Raw genomic sequence first — 18270 nt, 5'->3', positions numbered from 1 at the left:
CCAGCCCCACGCCTGGAGGATGAGGCCTTCTGCCCCTCAGCAGCTTTGTGAGCTGAAGTGGGTCCTGCAGAAGGCAGCCCCACCTCTAGAGGAGGAACAGGCCTGAAGAACTGTGGGTTTCGGGCCCTGTGCACAGGAATGCAATGCCAAGTGCAGACAGAGGCAGATGCCAAAGCTATCTCAGGCACTGTGTCTAAAGTAGGTGTTTTAAACAGTGAGACCACGTGACTCGTGGAAGGTATCATTCATAACAACAATTAACACTCTTATAAACTGCATTTATTATACAGAGTACTCTGAAGAAAGAAAAATATGTACAGCCATTTGTTTTCATTAATACATCTGTTCTGTCCTGCAATACTGGAAAGGCGGAATGTGTCTGGCACAAAAAATAACCCCTAAAGTTACAAATTAGAAAAACAACACTTTTAAAAAAGATTTTTTACTTTTCTGGTAGAAATATAAAAACTGAGGTTTATGGGGGCAGGGGAATTAAACAAATAAGAAGTCCAATTGTACAGGTGGCTTTAACACTTCTGTCCCTTACACCAACCAACTTGCCAACAGCAGTGTTTGAAATCTAAATATAAATAAATGGGCGGCGTCGCCCACATAGCAGCACAGGCGTGCAACTCTCAGCAGTGCTGCGGGAGGCCCAGAGCAGCAGCAGCCCCTCCCACATCCTGCAGAGGGCCACAAAAGATCGGCCTGGTGTAGCAGGCTGCACCTGAAAGAGCCCAGGAACAGTACCAAGCTGATTCGCTGAAAAGCAAGTGGGTGGGGCAAGTATGGTGGTGGCAGCCACTACGTAGTCTTCCTGAATCCCTTCAGAATGGGGTAGATGTTCTCAAACGCTTCATAAATTTCTGCTCTGACTTTAGCACCTACAAAGGACATATTGGAGCAGAGAGTGTGAAATGGCATCTCTCAGCAGTGTGAGACAGAAAAATCACTTCTTTAAAACTCCAAGTACCATTCTCTCCAAACCCAGTTAATTAACAGTTGCAGACATAGAAACACTACTGGCAGGGCCCCTTGCCGAGGTTCTAAGTTTATTTCTAAAACAATATGCACTGTTAGGCAATGCAGCTGGAGATGACACCAGGCACAAGGCAGGCAGGGAGAACCACTGTCACCTTGATGGCTGCCTCCAGCCAAGCTCTTCTCAGTCTTCCTTTGCTGCCTCAAAATGGTATTGTTTACAAGCCTCAGTGTCACAAGTCACAGGGCTAACCCCAATGACAAAAGATAGGCATCCTGCCCCTTCCCTGCTGGAGGCTGCCGCACTTCCCCTCCAAAGGGTCCACACGCTTCTTGGCAGCATTAGGGTAGGTGAAAGAGGAATAGGGCAAAGGCAACTGCTAAGGACCACCAGAAAAGCCACCCTCGAAACTCACACTTGCAAATACTGCTCCCCACTGCACCTTACCTGTTAACACAACCTTCCCAGAAACAAAGATAAGGAGCACAATTCTGGGTTTGATCATTCTGTAGATTAATCCAGGAAATAGCTCTGGCTCATAACTAGAAGGAAAATGGCAGAAACAAGTTAGAAGTCGTGAGCTTTGTATTTCCAGATGGAATGAGGACTGAACAAGGGAAGCATTGAACAGGTGCACAAACCAGGCCAGGCCACCGTGTCCAACATGGAAGCCCAGCTGGCCATCCTCCTGTGCCTGTCTCTTTCTACTGAATTGGGTTTTCTGTGTAAGACAGGAGCTGTGTCTATATTCTGCTCCCTGATCTGTGTCCACATTCATCCTGGGCAAGACATCTCCACTTACTACAGTTTCTATGTACTTCTAGGAGCTGAGAGTGACAACCGCCTTTGATGGTATCTTGCCTCCTTAAGCTGTCAGTACTGGCCAGGCAGCTTGAGAAGGAACCTACCCGTAGTGACGCTGGCTACCCAATGAACTTGGTCTCTCACATTCGCTGCTTCAGAGAATGAAAGTAGGATGTCACCCTGTGTCTGTGTGTTGAGTGGCATAGTGGGGAGTTTCCCAGGTGAAAAGTGAAACTGTACCAGGGAAGTAACATGTGCCCCTGGGGCACAAGGGGCGGAGCTCAAGTGGTGTGGTGGTCAATGGAGAAGAGAAGATGGTAGCAGGGAGATGAGGCTGCATGATGGGCTGCCCCATGAGTCTGCAACAGCAAGCAGCAGGGACAACTAGAGGTGACTCTGCTCGTAGGTCTGATGTAATGCTGATGAAAAGAAGAGCATCAAATTGCAGGAAAAGCAACACAAGGGACTGTAGCTCCTATCCGTGTGTTTAAAATGTATTGACTGAGCAACAAAATGATAAGGACACACAAGTGGAATACAGTTCATTCCATTAAAGCAACTGAGTCATCTCAGTAACATGGGAGGTTAAGAGGCAGATGCAACAGCAGCAGTCCAGTACTACACCTGTGTTCACACACTACCTCAGCATGGACTTCTGGCCGAAGGCTACCCAGCACACCTTAGACTTACCTGCTGAACTGCTGGTGAGTGAGCACGAGGCCTTCCAGCCTTATGGGGAACTTCACATCACAGCTCCCCACCATGTTCTGGATCTTGAAATCTAAGAACTTCGCGGGGAAACCCAACTTCTGCACAACTCTGGCATACTTTCTTGCTGCTAGTCTGGACTGTTCTTCACTAGACAAAGGGGGAAAGCAAGTTATTTGTATTGAAGCCAGCTGCAATAATTATTTAGATGAGTAACACAAAAAGTCCAAATTAGCAAACTAACTAAACCTTTCACTCAGATCAACCCTCATTGACAACATCATCGAGTACTGCTGTGTGCTCACAAACTGCAGACCTACCAAGCAGTCTTTCCACCAGCCAGACTGCCAGAACTGCTGCATTCCTGCATTCTGGCCCACAGATTTCTACCATCTGTCTCTCTTAACCCACAGTTCTTCATGAATTTGATATTCAGAAACTTTTTACATAGGGATGTTTTTCATCAGCAGTTTTGATGTTGCATTATCTTACCCCAAATGCAACTGAACTGCATGGATGAATAAGTGCTGCAACATGTGTCTAAACTCATGATAATGTTAACAAAAGGAAACCAATGCTATCTGAAGTGAGTAGAATCACATGCCAGGTTAACCATAATGTGGTGGCACTGGAAAGTAACCTGCTGAAGTGTGAGCTCAACAACAAGAAGCCACGAGACTGTGCAACAGGAGAGGAAACCCTCAACTACCTCTTGGCTCCTGTGCACACCATTTTCCCAGAGCTGAAGATGAGTGCTGTGGTCCGCGGCTCCCGTATCCTCATGATTACGGCTGCAAACCGCTAAAAGGGTCAGAGAGAAGCATTAGTGGGATCATCCAAACTGTTGGGTTTGCTGGAACTAGAAAGTGACAAAGAATATGACAACAAATAGGAAAGATCCAGCACATACGATTATCTGTTCTGAATTTCTGTATAGGTCAAGGCAACAGAACAGCCACCATGAGACCAGGCCACACCAAGGTCTGCCATGTTCTTTCACACATGCATCCCACCACCAAAGCTAACAGTTACACAAATTGGCTCTGGGTATTCTGCTTTTCTTTTATTGTCTGTTGTTTTGCAGTGCTGGGGATGAAACCCAGGGCCTCGTGCATGCAAAGCAGGCACTGTGCTACCAGGCTACACTCTCAACCCAGTACTTTATATTCAATAAACACCAGAAACTATTTCTATCTTATATTTGCTGTTTATCGGGGCTGGGAATGTGGCTCAAGCGGTAGTGTGCTCGCCTGGCATGCGTGCGGCCCAGGTTCGATCCTCAGCACCACATACAAACAAAGATGTTGTGTCCGCCAAAAACTAAGAAATAAATACTAAAAAATTCTCTCTCTCTCTCTCTAAAAAAAAGGGGGGGGGGCGACTAAGCTTTAAAAAACAAAATATTTGCTATTTACCATGACTAGCATCTGTAAATATAAATTTTCAGTTTATATACAAACCTTCAGTCAAATAAACTAGTAAGCCTTTTCTACTTCCTCAGAGGATTAATAAGCCAGATTATAAGTATATCAATATGTAATGAAGTATGATCCTATTTGGAGCTGGCCTTTAGAATACTAAAATATTAAACAATTATAAATGCAAAGTGAGAAAAAAAAAGTTTTTTACTTTTCTGTTATTTATGTTTTAAACATGTTGGCTCTTTTAAAACATTTTCTTGCTAACATTTTAATTCACAGGGAAAATCTTTCAATGGTGGATTGAGTTAATGGCCTCAGTTACAAAAAACAAGGCAAAATTTTATTTTCAAATAGCTTAAATTTTTAATATATGATATTCTCTCTTTTGGTACTAGGGATTGGGGATGGAATCCAGGGGCCTTCTATCTCTAGTCCTTTGTATTTTTTATTTTGAGACAGGGTCTCACTAAATTCCTCACGCTGGTCTGAAATTTGGCGATTCTCCTGCCTACACTTCCCAAGTAGCTGGAATTATAGGTGTGACCATCGCACCATCGTATCAGCTGAAATATGATATTTAATTTAATTAATAATTAATTTAATTAATAATTAAATAAGAAAAGATCCTTAATATTTCTAATCAAGATGACTCCCCTGCCCCAGACTGAACCCAATGCCTCAGGCATGACAACACTCTACCATTGAGCTATGCTCCCAACCCCCAAGATAACTCACTGACAAATTAGATTGCTTTGACACTTTTAATTTAAAACTATTGCATCTTCCCCCCTCCTTACTCACAAAAATGCTAGCAGTATGTTCTAGATCGCATGACTCCCAAGATAAGCCCAATTACTCAGAATCTCCTAAGTTTCTTCTATATTTTTAATTGGTCAAATAACTACCAGCACTTCCTTAGAGATTGAAAAATGATGCACTGAACTCAGACTGCGATGACCAAGACTCATCTCCAGGTGCTTGGTGTGATGCATACTCACTGACAGGATAATGGTGGATGGTGCCTCAGCTTAGCTCCCTGAGAGCTTAAGACCAAGAACAAACATCTTCGGCTACTGGACAATTTAAGATAAAGATACAAATTCCTGTCACTGAATAGTTTTTATCTCATTTTTTATGTTCTAACTAGCAGAAATGATTGAGACCATATGAGGTACTATAGTCAAGGAGATATTTTTGTTTTCTTATTAAGGAAACTATTAGTTTATTCATATTTGTTTTAATTCAACATAATATGTACATATATATTTATATATTTACCTATTTTAAAGTCAAAGGTAAAACCCTCAAAAAAGTCCAATAATTCTGATACTTTTTAAAAAAAATTTTTAAGTTGTAGATGGACACAATACCTTTATTTATTTATTTTTATGTGGTGCTGACGATCGAACCCAGTGCCTCACACGTGAGAGGCAAGCTCTTGACCACTGAGCCACAATCCCAGCCCCGATATACTTTGTTTTTTTAAAAAAATTTTTTGCTCAATTCAAAATAAAATTGTTAGATCCCTTTTACACCTAAACAACTCCTGTATTTTCCTAAATGGACACTTAGAAGACCCAAAGAGGTTAAAATAATTAGGCATATTTAATGTATTCCATATTTTAAGTAGCCCAACTTACTAGTTAACTAAAACACCCCCAAATCTGAAAACTGATTTCTTTCTTGACTGATCAGCACAACGACTCTAACCACCTATGCCTGGTTTCTCACTGTACTAAAGGTCCAGGTCTCGTGATGCCTTGGGGATTTGGGACGCACCCAAGTCCAACAGGCTGTTCACCCACAGTGCATATCTGCCACAGCTGGCAACAACCCTCATCTGCCTCCTGTGCACAGATCATGTCCAACTCACCAAGGTGTGGCTCTGGATCGTCAGTGTTACAGTGTTGTAAAAGCAACACACATTCAGCATACACCACAGTTCATACACAGTACAATACTATCAAGCTGCTGGGTGACAGCAGCTGGCAGTGTCCCTAAGCCAAGCCATGGTGAGGGAAACTGGCAGGGCAGTCATCTGAGGGCAGGTGGTGGGCCCAGGAGGAGATGAAATGCCCTCACAAGCTAAGGAACATCTGCACTAGGAAGTACTACTCCTAGTAGTACTAAACCCAGCTCCTTTATTTCCCTTCTGTTGCCTGAAAAGGGGTTGACCATCAAAATAAACTAAACTCTTCTCATTCACAGACATAAATTATCAAGATGCAACTATGTTGATACAGTATAACTTCTGCATATGAAACAGTGTTACTAACAGGTCTTCTTATTAGATGTTCACAAATAAATAGCTGCATTAATTGTAGATGAGCCTTTGCAGTATGTCATCATAAAAATAAAATGTTACCCCAATTAAAGTACTAAAAACCAAGGACTTGCTGGAGGAAACCAGACTTTGGAGAACACAAGCCTGCATTTGAACTCTCGCTGTCAGTTTTGCTGCCAAGGCATCAAAAAGATAATCTGTCTGCTATTCTTCCAGGTTGCAGGGGAGAAGCAGAAAGTCAATCATCATCTTTGCTTTATATTTTATCTAAATATATTTTATATTTAGATAAAATATATCTTATATTTTATCTAAATATCTCAAAATGGCCAATCTCATCCAAAATCACCTTGAATTTCACTTATACATGTGTAGAAAAACACATAAGCCGCCACCACCACTGCAAAAAAATAAACAAAACATAGTGAAAGAACTTGAACTTTAGAAGTCCAACAAATTATCAAAACTGAAACATAGTGAAAGAACTTGAACTTTAGAAGTCCAACAAATTATCAAAACTAACTGGCTAACAGAGGTCTAGGTAAGAGAACTTTCCCAACTTTTCACTGCCCAACACGAGAATCTGCATAGAAGTTTGTTCACCTTGTATTATTTGGATAAATACTTCCAACTAACCAATTAAAAAAAAAAAAAAAAAGCTGGTTAGCTGAAAGTAACCAAGCTGATTTGTGATGGTTATTCTCCTGGTTAGCTTTCAGCCAATTAGATGAAAAGTCAGTTCCACATGTTTACTGATAGTTACGACTGCCCTGCCCTTTGCTACCTCCTAACAACCAGCTGCTTAGATGCTGCTACACAGCTACTGCTTCAAGACATTTGACCAAGGAAATCACAGGAGAAAGCACAATACCCAAGTTCAACCTGCACTGGGAGTTTGACCCAAAGGTGAGAGCTGAGGCACACCCGCAAGGTGTTCGCGAACTGGGCAAACTCAGGTGGGCAGTGACTCCAGCAGACACGCATAACTCAGGCACACTCCCAGGGCTTCTTAAGATTCCAAGAGTAACTCAATGTGTCCTCTGCTGATCTGCCCAGCTGCACAGGACAGAACAGCTTGACTGGCCAGCATCTATCTAACGATGAAAAACAGAGACCACATTTTAAAACAGTCCCAGTTTCTCCTCCTCTCTCTTCTTTTCCTTACATAAAATTTGTTTTCTTTTGTTAGAGGCATTCGAGTCAACACTGGTCTCCCTGGCACCTGATGCCTCTCTGGTGTACATGCTCCAATGCAGGGCCCTGCTTCTGCAGGACGAGCTCCTCCACCTGGGCACTTCCTTCCAATGTCCACTCATTTCTCAATGCAAAGGTTTACTATGTTAGAAAATACTTCCACTGGCACAGTAATCTCTCCTAGAATCTCTTTACTACAAAAAATTTAAAAGTGATAGAAAGGTAGAAGACCATATCACAATATGCTGTCTTATCCTTATCAATTTCAACAACTACCAACTCTTGGCTTACCTTGCTTCATTCACACCCCTCCCACAGGATTAATGAAGGAAATACACCCTGCCATTCTTTTTTTTTTTTTTTAAAGAGAGAGTGAGAGAGGAGAGAGAGAATTTTTAATATTTATTTTTTAGTTTTTTAGTTCTCGGCGGACACAACATCTTTGTTGGTATGTGGTGCTGGGGATTGAACCCGGGCCACACGCATGCCAGGCGAGCACGCCACCGCTTGAGCCACATCCCCAGCCCCACCCTGCCATTCTTAATGGTTCATAATGTAATAAATGGGTTCAGATTCTGCTCTCCAGCTTCGAGTGGTCTGACAAGTGTATATAAACTTGCTTCACCTTGCACAGTACTAAATCCCAAGGGACTCACATTTAGCAGCTACAAAGTAAAATGTGAATAGAATGAAATTCTTGTATTCACTGAACCTCAAATATTAAAATGATACCTTTTCCCCTAGAGCCTCATTTTGCTGCTATCAAGAACCTTAAGGACAATACAACTTTCTGACCCAGAGACAACTATAAGGAAATTCAGTTTTACCAAACAGTTTGAAATACGTGAAAATGCTCTGACCTTGGGGTTATATTCAGCATTTCGAGCACGAAGTGCAATGGTCTTCAGGTCAAGTTTACAACCAAGATTTACTGTGGATACTATATTTCTGAAAGAAATTTGAAAAGAAAACATGATGATTTAGATTATTTAACTTTTACACAATGAAGTATTAAATGCTGATCTAGGAGCCTTGTTCTTTCACTAGGCTTTAAGGAACTGCTGACCCTGTTGAGTGTCTATCAAGGATCCCATGGCATGCTGAGCACCTCACACACTGGCTTCAAAACTCACAGCACACCAGCAGGCAGCAACTGCCAACACCACACCTTCAGATAAAGAATGGAGGCTTCCAGGGAGCACCGTGTGTTCCAAGTGTGGAGCCAGAACCTGAGCCTGTTTCCACCCCTGCCCTCCACTTACCCCTTCCTTGGCTTGCTCCCAGAGAGCCAGCACCAGCCCATCCTAAATCACTATCTGTAATGAAAACAGGAGGGCAAGGACTTCCTCAGTCCTTTACAAGTAAGTTATCTTTTGGAAGAACAAGAATTCAGTTTCTTTAGCAAAGCAAAGGGGCCTGATTTCTCTTCTGATTAGCCTCAGTAAATCAAGATAACCTTCTGGGACTGAGGAACCCTTTTCATTTTTTAGCATTCTTGAATTGTTTCATGAATAACTCACAAAAGAATAAAGACAGGTTTGAAAATCAACTTCATTAGAAACTTAAATAAAAAGGAAAACATGGCAAACTCAGAATTTTTGTTCCATATTTTCCTGGATTTGAAAGCATATAGACTTGAAACGACCAACACCAAGGACCTAGATCTTTACCACCTAAGAATTCTGATTCCAGAATTCAGGAAGGAGAGATCCTACCTTCACTGCTGAAGTGAAAAAACATCACTGTCAGAAAGCAGTTCTCTTGAAACTGGATGGCTCATAATTTACTAAGAGGAGGACAGTAAGTAGTCTTTTCTGATACACACTCCTAAAGCCAATTAGGCTGTGTTTTCTACATCATTTCTACATTTCTACATCAGATCTTCCTTCCTGTCACTCTACGTACAGTCCTGCCTTCAACATGAATCCATCTACAAACTGTGTCAAATAAACTCTGGTGCATCTATCACAAATTCAGTCATATCTTTGGTAAATGCATTCTTATATGTTTTCATTAAATATTTACCTCAACTCTTCACAAACCTACAACATTTAGATCAATAGGGCTCTGAATAGACAGTGAAAACTAAGTAACTTAGCTGACTAAATGTCCAGGGAATGTCAGAAACCACTGCCCACCCCCAACAGGTGTCATTTATGACTTCAGCCACTGAGCAATCCTGAATGCCCATGGAAGTCAACAGCATTCAGGACTATGGGAACAACAAGGAGAAAAGTGAGCTAGCAGGGCTTATCACTCCAAAGCCACAAAAATAAACATGATTTTGTTTTTAAAACTCTGTGGGGTCAAAAAGATAGAGAACCCATATTTAGGACTTTGGGTAACAATCAGATCTATGATCACACACTACTTAGTTCCAAAAATGATCAGCAATGGCTTATAAATGACAGTCATGCAATTAACAAAATGACTAAGCACAGAAAGATCATCAGCTCTGAACAGCACAGGGAGGGGGCAGCCATACAAGAGCGTCTGCAGCTTATAGCTCATTAGCTTCCTAAAGGTAAAATCACATGCTTCTCATGGACAACTACCTGGAAATATCTGCCTGGTTTTCAGGAAGAGGAAATTTTTCCTGCCTCCCTATCCTGTTACATATAGGACCCACTACAAGTTAGAAAAACTCACTTAGGACAATAATAGTCATTCTCGCCTTATGGGAAGACCACAGATTTGTATGCAATCCTCATAATAAAATGGAAAACTGGGACCACCAGGACCTTGCTGAACTGTGCCTAACCCACGGTGCATCAGCTGGAGGTGACATCTGCAACATCGACCACACCCAGCTCCAGTGTGACGCCCACGTGCAGGAAAAGGGCAGTTTCTGAGGATGCTAGGAAAGCCCTCCATGGGGGGCGGAGGGTGCTGATTCAAGCTACTTCGGCTCTCTTTGGGGAGCACAGCACCACTGTGCAACTTCTGGAGACACAGACATAGCACAGTCAAAGGCTCCTCCACCTTAGGGCAACACAACACAGATTACTCACTGCAGCTGTGGCACAATCCCAGAGCTCTCCGAGGCTGGTGTGGCAGGAGTGATGGGAGTCATGGGGGTCATCGGGGAGGGATACAGGGGCGTGGTGCCCGGCAAGGGTGCAGTGGTAAGAGTCTGTGAGTGGAACAGCTGTGGGGTCTGGCCGGAGGCCCCCTGTGCCGGCTGCTGGGGTGCTGACTGCTGCGCTGCTGCGGCCACCACCTGTTGTTGCTGCTGCTGCTGCTGCTGCTGCTGCTGTTGTTGTTGCTGCTGTTGCTGCTGCTGCTGCTGTCTCTGCTGTTCTTCCAAAATAGACAGGCTGTTGGTGTTCTGAATAGGCTGGGGCGTCAGGCCCGTGCCATAAGGCATCATGGGACTAAAAATGGGGATCCCAGGCGTCATGGCACCCTGCAGAGAACAAAGGTGGGGAGAGTCAGGCTGCTATTGCTGCACATCTGTGAGCCTTCCTGGTGGAGCTGCAGGAGACCATGAAGCAAGATGCTCTAGAAGAGTGAATTGCCAAGTATCACAGGGACGGTACTTGCTATTCTCAGAAATGTGATTTCTTCCTTAATCCTGGACATAGCAGACCAGAGCTCAGGACTTGGAAACCACTTACCACAAGAGAACCTGAGAGAGTGGCTTAACCTTTGTAGCATGACCAGGGAATAATAATGGTCTCAATTATTAGACAGATGTACCCTTATTTAAAATGCCACTCCAGCACCTGGGGAGCATCTGTTCCCCTATACATGATCAATTATAGTCATTTTAGAGGCATCCACATGACAGGCACACACACCAGAGACACTGAAGCAACCAGAGAGGATTACTAGAACACTACTCAAAGGTTGATCATTTGCCCTCCCCAAAATGTGAATCAGTACAATCTATCAAATACTATCAGTCTACTTTTCTACAACGCTGCCAAACTTTTCCAGATATTGTTACATTTATTAATTTATCTGTCTTTCAACAACCCTTTGAGAAAGGGAGAGGAAAGCAGATGAGAACAGAGAAGGTGAGCGACTCACCCAGGTCTAAGCCTCAAAGGCAGATGAGCCACAAATATCACTTATTTCTATAAAAATGCTGACTTGAAAAAAACCCAGGCTACAGACCTTTAAAACACTGAGACCCAGCCCAGCGCTTTCCCCTCACCAAGATCCATAGAGCCTACAAAGCTGGGAATAGCATTCCAAACCTCAACATCATGTGCAACCCTGTGTTTTTCTGTGGAGAGGGTCCACAGGTTTTATTAGATTATCAAATATATGTGAGACCCAAAAAGAGCAATGATTCTTTCTCATTTCCACCACTTATTTGCCAAGAAGCATAAGATAAATTGTTTTAGCAACATAATGGCAAGAAGAGAATACCAGAAGAGGGCAAGATCTATACTGTGGCCTTAACAGTACAAGTGTAATTCTCCTGCAACTATCACTTATTTCTATAAAAATGCTGACTTGAAAAAAAACCCAGGCTATAGACCTTTAAAACACTGAGACTAACTAAGGCTTAGAAGGTCTGTCTTACTTTTTTTAAAGTCATATATAAAAGTTAACATGAAACAAACACAGACATACTTGTAAGGCTAAATCTGTAAGTAGAAAATCTTACTTACAGATTTAGCCTTACAAGTAAGGCTAAATCTGTAAGTAAGATTTACGGTAAACAAAGTTTTCTTGGGACACAAAAGTGATAACAACAAAGAAAAATTGGTAAATTGTACTTCAGAAAGAATGGATGGAGTTCTTACATGGAGTTCTTACAGCTCAATAAAATATAACAAAAAACTCATAAAAAAAAAATTAGTCAACAAGGTGGAGCAATGGTGCAGCCTATAATCCCAGCCTCTTGGGAGGCTGAGGCAGGAAGATCCCAAGTTCAAAGCCTGCTTCAGCAACTTAGTTAGAAGTGTCTCAAAATAAAAAAATTAAAAGGATTGGGGATGTAGCTCAGTGATAGGCTGGGCAACAGACATTCTATAAATAAAGGTATATAACTGGCCAATGAATACTTGACATGATGCTCAAGATTATTAGTCTTCAGGAAAATTCATTAAAAACACAATTCTTCCCACAGCTGGGGGTCTGCAGGACAGTGCTTCAGCACATATATGGCAGCCTCTGAGTAAAAAATGGACACCCGCATACATGGCCACATAATGCCACTTTGAGTATCTACCCAAGATACAACCAGACAGCAGCAACTAGCAAACAGATAAGGGCGCTGCTTGGCAATAAAAAGGGATCATACTCCAATACATAAACCATACACAGGGCAAAGAAAAGAGACCAACCAAAGAGACATACTGTGTGACTTCACTTATGTGAGATTTTAGAGCATCTGGGCTTTGTTGCCCCTGGACTGGGCAACAAATATGACGGACATTTTATAAATAAAGATATGTAACCGTCCAATGAATTTTTGACATGATGCTCAAGATTATTAGTCATCAGGAAAACACATTAAAACCCCATGAAATCAGTGCAGAACAATCAGTGCAGAACTGATCTTCAGCACTGAAGTGTAGACTGAGCAGCAACCAGGGCTGGGGAGCAGGAACAAGGGGGCAAAGAGGCAGAGTTTAGGATCAAGAAAGTGTTCTAACTTACAGAACTGACTACAAAACACACATTTAAAATGGGTAGGGGTTTTTGTATGTGAACCGTACCTCAAGGAGGTATTTAAAACTAGGAAATAATTCAGGGCTGGGGTTGATCCTCAGCACCACATTAAAAATAAATAAAGTTATTAAAAAAAAAAACTAGGAAATAATATGGTGAGGGTGACCCTGTAATCATTTGTAATATCCTCAGTGTTCATCAAAAGACAAAGTGTTTATACACAAACGTGTAATTCGGCTTCCAAACAGACTCCCAAGTAAAACACTCCTCTGCCCATTCAAAGCCTAACAGAACTTTTCACAATCCAAAGGAAGTTGCTAACAAAACACAAGCCCATTTTCAGCAACAGTGGTTAAATGGCCCTGGGACTGTGCTGTCCCTTGTGGGCACATGCGCCCCACCCCCTACCTGCTGCATTACCTGGGGGGAGGCCAAGCCCTGGGCATACGGTGGCAGGCTGCTGTTCTGATCCATGATGTGCACTTTCTTCAGCACTCGATCAGTTTCTGGAGCATTCCCAGCACACTCTTCTTGGCAACTTCTCAATGCTCTGGGTTACTCTCACACACGGAAAAACAGCAATGCTCCTTGGAAAAGTTTCAAGCTTAATGTTAAGAGCACAGGTAACCTGTCTTGTCTTATAACCACAGTTTTGTGGTTACCCAAACACAAATAAGAAAACCAACACAAGCCTACAGCCTTTTGTTCTATTACATGATTAATTTAAATAGTCTGACAGTACTCAAAATTAAGACGTCATAACCAACATTAAAAACTAATGAGGAAAAACATCTCAAAAAAAAATTGCTAAGCAAACTGTCTTATCAGAGCAGATCATTTATTAAGCATTACATATATATATAGCAAGTGTAGTATATAATTATACAGAAGCCAAGTTCAAGTTCAGGTTTTAAATATTTTACCCAATTTTATATCCTCCACAATGTCTTAGGCATAAGATCCAATAAATATTGAATCAAACCCAATATTTTTTAGGGTCTTTTTTTGAGCTCCTACTTTAATCAAAGATTGTAGAAATTGTGTGATACATCAATAAGTAAAAATACTGTATTGATATCAATGTCATAATCTTAACCAGGCTTCACTCATGACAGGGAAGCACTCTCAATTGAGCTACATTCCCAATCCTTAAGACTGTGGCCTGTTTAAATGGGTCCACAAATTATCCAGTGTTGCTGTGAGAACTGACTGAATCAACACAGAATTGACTGAGTTAACAGATCAAAATATACCTAGTTATACAGTAAGCACAGACCAAATGTTAACTACTACTACAATAATTCAGTCCAAACATTTATTATCATCTAATAAGATATTCTTGCACAGAACTTATAGGTCTCAAAGCTGTATGTCCAAAGACCCATGTAATGGTCAATTTGAATTGTCAAATTGGTTGGCTTAAGAGATGCCAAGTATTGAGAGGACTATGGGTGTGTTAGTGAGGGTATGTCTAGGAATGACTGGCATGTGAGACAGCCAACTGAAATGGACATCCTTCCTAAGCGTGGGCACCACCAACCAATAGGATGATGGCTTAGATGGAATAAAAGTTGTAAGAACAAGGAATCACCAAGATATGCAAGCTTGATTCTTGAATGGAATTTTGACTGCTGCTGTGTTCTGCTAGTGATTACCCAGAAGCCTTCATTCTTGAGGTAAACTGCTCATTCCTCTTGTTCTGGGGCTTCAGCCTCTTGGACTGTGTGGCTACTGGTTCTTCCAGCTCTCTGGCATTGTGGACCACTCAGCTTCTGATTGTGTGAACCAAACTAATAAGTCCCCTTTTTATAATTATACTTCCTGTTGATTCTGCTCCTCTAGAGAACCCTAATACAAACCACATTCACTTAAAGTATGTGCTGGTACAGAGTAGGCACTAAGATATTTGCTAAAGCAATGAAAAATTGGACCCCCAAAGACTACTTATCCTACAAACTCATCATTGAAAAATCTAATCAAAGAAAGCAAGCAAGAGCTCTACTTCTGAAAATGAATACATCAGAGGTATAAGAAAATTATGTTTTCTGAACTTGTTACTTTATCACAATAAAAGTGCTGCATAAAAGATATGAAGATGGAGGGGACATAGGCCCTGGCATCAAATAGTTCAACATGAAGAGCATGCAAATAAGTACTATAAAAACTTGGTAAGCCCAGCAGAGAGTATGCCCCAAGTAAGCTAAGATTCTTGAGAGCAGAAACCAGCACATTATGTCTTTGAAATCTCTACACCTATCTCTGTGCCTGGCATATGGTGATTGTGAATAAATGCACATCCTCTGTGGAAGAGAAGACAACATAGGCTAAAATCAAGAACTCTGAAGAGAGGTCATTGTTTTCACAAAGCAGGGATCATCTAACTGTGTCAAGCAAGGCAAGTAGAACTTTTCAGTCAAAAGAAATGAAGCACAGAGACAAAGATAGAAAAGCATGCAGGGGGCTGGGGATGTGGCTCAAGCAGTAGCGCGCTCGCCTGGCATGCGTGCGGTCCGGGTTCGATCCTCAGCACCACATACAAAGATGTTGTGTCCGCCAAATACTAAAAAATAAATATTTTAAAAAAAAAGAAAAGCATGCAGGGTGCGAGTGACAAGGTTAGCATTAGGCTGTTTGGAACGTCACTGCAGGAGATGAGACAGTAGCCATAGGAGATCACGCTACCAGAGTTTAGATGTTATTACATACATAGGCAGTAAGAACAGTTACAGGATTTCAAAGTGCAGCATGAATTAGATCTACTTTGCAAGTGTGGTTAAATCTGAGAAGAGAAAACTGAAGACTGAAAATTCACTTCAAGGAGTCAGTGCTATGGTTGAGTAGAGAGGTAATGAAAGCAGAATTTAAAGCCCTACATATGATGCACTTATCTGGAACCTCTGCTGTCTCCAGACCACTAAAAGTCTCCAGAAGGAACGGTTTGGTTACTGAAGGTTAGGGACCTGAGCAAACTATTCAGAGCTCACCTCTCAACAATGACACAGACCATTTTTCCTCACCTGTACCATACAATCGCACGTTGAGTACTGCACTTATCCTTGGAAAGGAATGTTTGCAACGTCATCTTCTCATGGAAACCGGAGTATTAAATTAGGTATTTCTGGGAAGTGATCAAATAAATTCTGCACAGCCTTCTAGCTACGTCTGGATAACTCAGACATAAATCTCTTCCCAAACAAGCCTACCCCATGTTTTCAGAACCCATGCTGGCTTGATGGAGACCTTGACCAGATGTTTAGGTCTGGAGCATGACTTCGAGACAAACCCACCCTGTGGCAGCAAAGCGGGCGGGCTCCGGCAGGTGAACCTGCCCTCTAGCCAGCGGCAGCGTAGGCAGGCAGACCTGCGTCCTCGATGCTCCCTGCACCCCGCGCTCGGCCCACGGATAGCAGCGGAGCCGGTACTGGGCTGCAGCCGCGGCCGAGCGGCCGGTACAGGCGTGAGGGGCGGCAGCGCGAGCGGAGCAACGGCCCCGCGGGCCTGCGCGCCCGCCCGGCGAGACGCCCGTCGCGGCCCTCGGGCCTCGCTGTCGGGGAGGCCCAAGCCCTCGGGAAGGAGGGAAAGCTGAGCGGGCTGTTACCTGAGTCACTGCAGAGACAACGACGCACCTCCGCAAACGAAGTTCAGCCGCAGGTGGCCCCGGCGCCCGCCACGGCGACCCTGGCCGACCCCACTGAACTCCCGGCGCGCGTTGATAATGTCACTTCCGCCAGTCCCTTCTTCGGCTTCAGTGGGTTGCGCGCGCGGCGTCAACAGGAGGCGTGGGAGTCCGTCACTTCCGTCGTTTCTCGGGGCGTTTGACGAAAGGGAAACGCCAGGCGGAGCTCTTTGGTAGTTCCGGGACAGGGCGGGGCGAGGCGGGGTCGTCTTGCCAGAACCTTTTCTAATTGGTCCTTGCCGGACGCGGGAAGAATACTGGTTTTTAAATGTTGGATTTCTTTCTTTTCTTTTTTTAACCAACTAGTGGTGTACCCTTTCGAAGCTAACAACTCCAACTCGGTGTCTTCTGCAAAGTTGGGTAATCATAATCATAGAACTTCCCGTTAGAGTTGTGAGTTTGCGTGAATCATGAGCAGTGCGTGGCAAATGGCACTCATGTATTCCTTACCTAGTTCGCAAATGCGAGCTTGCAGAATGAGGAAAAACAGAAGCAGATGGCGTGTACTCACACATTCATTTATATTTTAATTCTACTACTACCACCTCGTGCGCTCCTCACTCTTTGTGGTTGTCACAAGGTATGATCTATTGCTGCTCCCTGATACTAGGCATATTCATATAGTATGTTGTTTGCTTATCTGCTTCCTTTGTATTTCTAATTATCAGTAAGGTTGTGTGTTCTTTAAGAGTGAGAAATTGTACTTAAAATAAGTACCCAGGACAGAACCTGGCACCTTGTTAACCTGTGGAGGACTAGAATAAGCAGAATGGTGATCTTCTCGGGCCATGACCATTAAGGAAAATCCTTTGTTTTATTATATGGTAAAACATGAGAAAAGGTTTTTGTTTTTGTTTTTTTAAAAGATAGAGTGAGAGAGAGGAGAGAGAGAGAGAGAATTTTTAATATTTATTTTTTAGTTCTCTTTGTTGGTATGTGGTGCTGAGGATGGAACCCGGGCCGCACGCATGCCAGGCGAGCGCGCTACCGCTTGAGCCACATCCCCAGCCCCGGGAAAAGGTTTTAAACAAGTACTTTTTAAAAAAATCTTTGGGTAGGGCGCCGTGGTGCACGCCTGTTATCACAGCGGCTCGGGAGGCTGAGACAGAATCGCGAGTTCAAAGCCAGCCTCAGCAAAAGCGAGGCACTAAACAACTGAGACCCTGTCTCTAAATAAAATACAGAATAGGGTTGGGGATGTGGCTCAGTGGTCGAGTGCTCCCGAGTTCAATCCCGGGACCCGCCTGGTCCCAAAAAGAAATCTTTCTGGTTCCAGAATTGCATGTGTTAGGGGCTGGGGATGTGGCTCAAGCGGTAGCGCGCTCGCCTGGCATGCGTGCGGGCCGGGTTCGATCCTCAGCACCACATACAAAGGTGTTGTGTCCGCTGAAAACTAAAAGATAAATATTTTAAAAAAATATTACTACAGAATGGCGTGTGCTTATTAGGTAGTGCATCCTACATTAGTTCATTGCTTGCTTGAGGGCTTGCACGTAGGATTGGAAACATAATTTGTGTAAGTAAGTGCGTAAGAACGTGTGCACTGGCACGCTACAGCCTCCCACACGCCGGC

General features: G+C 43.0%; 1 protein-coding gene across 1 annotated transcript; it reads right to left on the bottom strand.

The window, feature by feature from the left end:
- Positions 1 to 257: 257 nt before the first annotated feature.
- Positions 258 to 16774, bottom strand: Tbp (TATA-box binding protein). Its single transcript, XM_005342493.5, has 8 exons — positions 16620 to 16774; positions 13442 to 13608; positions 10405 to 10799; positions 8254 to 8341; positions 3204 to 3295; positions 2477 to 2644; positions 1430 to 1524; positions 258 to 884 (listed from the first exon to the last, which is right to left on the bottom strand). Exons 2-8 carry the CDS (start codon positions 13493 to 13495, stop codon positions 805 to 807), a joined length of 972 nt encoding a protein of 323 aa, XP_005342550.1. The 5' UTR covers positions 13496 to 13608; positions 16620 to 16774; the 3' UTR covers positions 258 to 804.
- Between the last annotated feature and the right edge of the window lie 1496 nt (positions 16775 to 18270).

This window comes from Ictidomys tridecemlineatus, chromosome 8 (assembly GCF_052094955.1).
Source record: "Ictidomys tridecemlineatus isolate mIctTri1 chromosome 8, mIctTri1.hap1, whole genome shotgun sequence".
Lineage (NCBI taxonomy): Eukaryota > Metazoa > Chordata > Mammalia > Rodentia > Sciuridae > Ictidomys > Ictidomys tridecemlineatus.
Note: the sequence above shows the minus strand (reverse complement) of the source record. Positions and strands in the feature narration are given on the sequence as shown.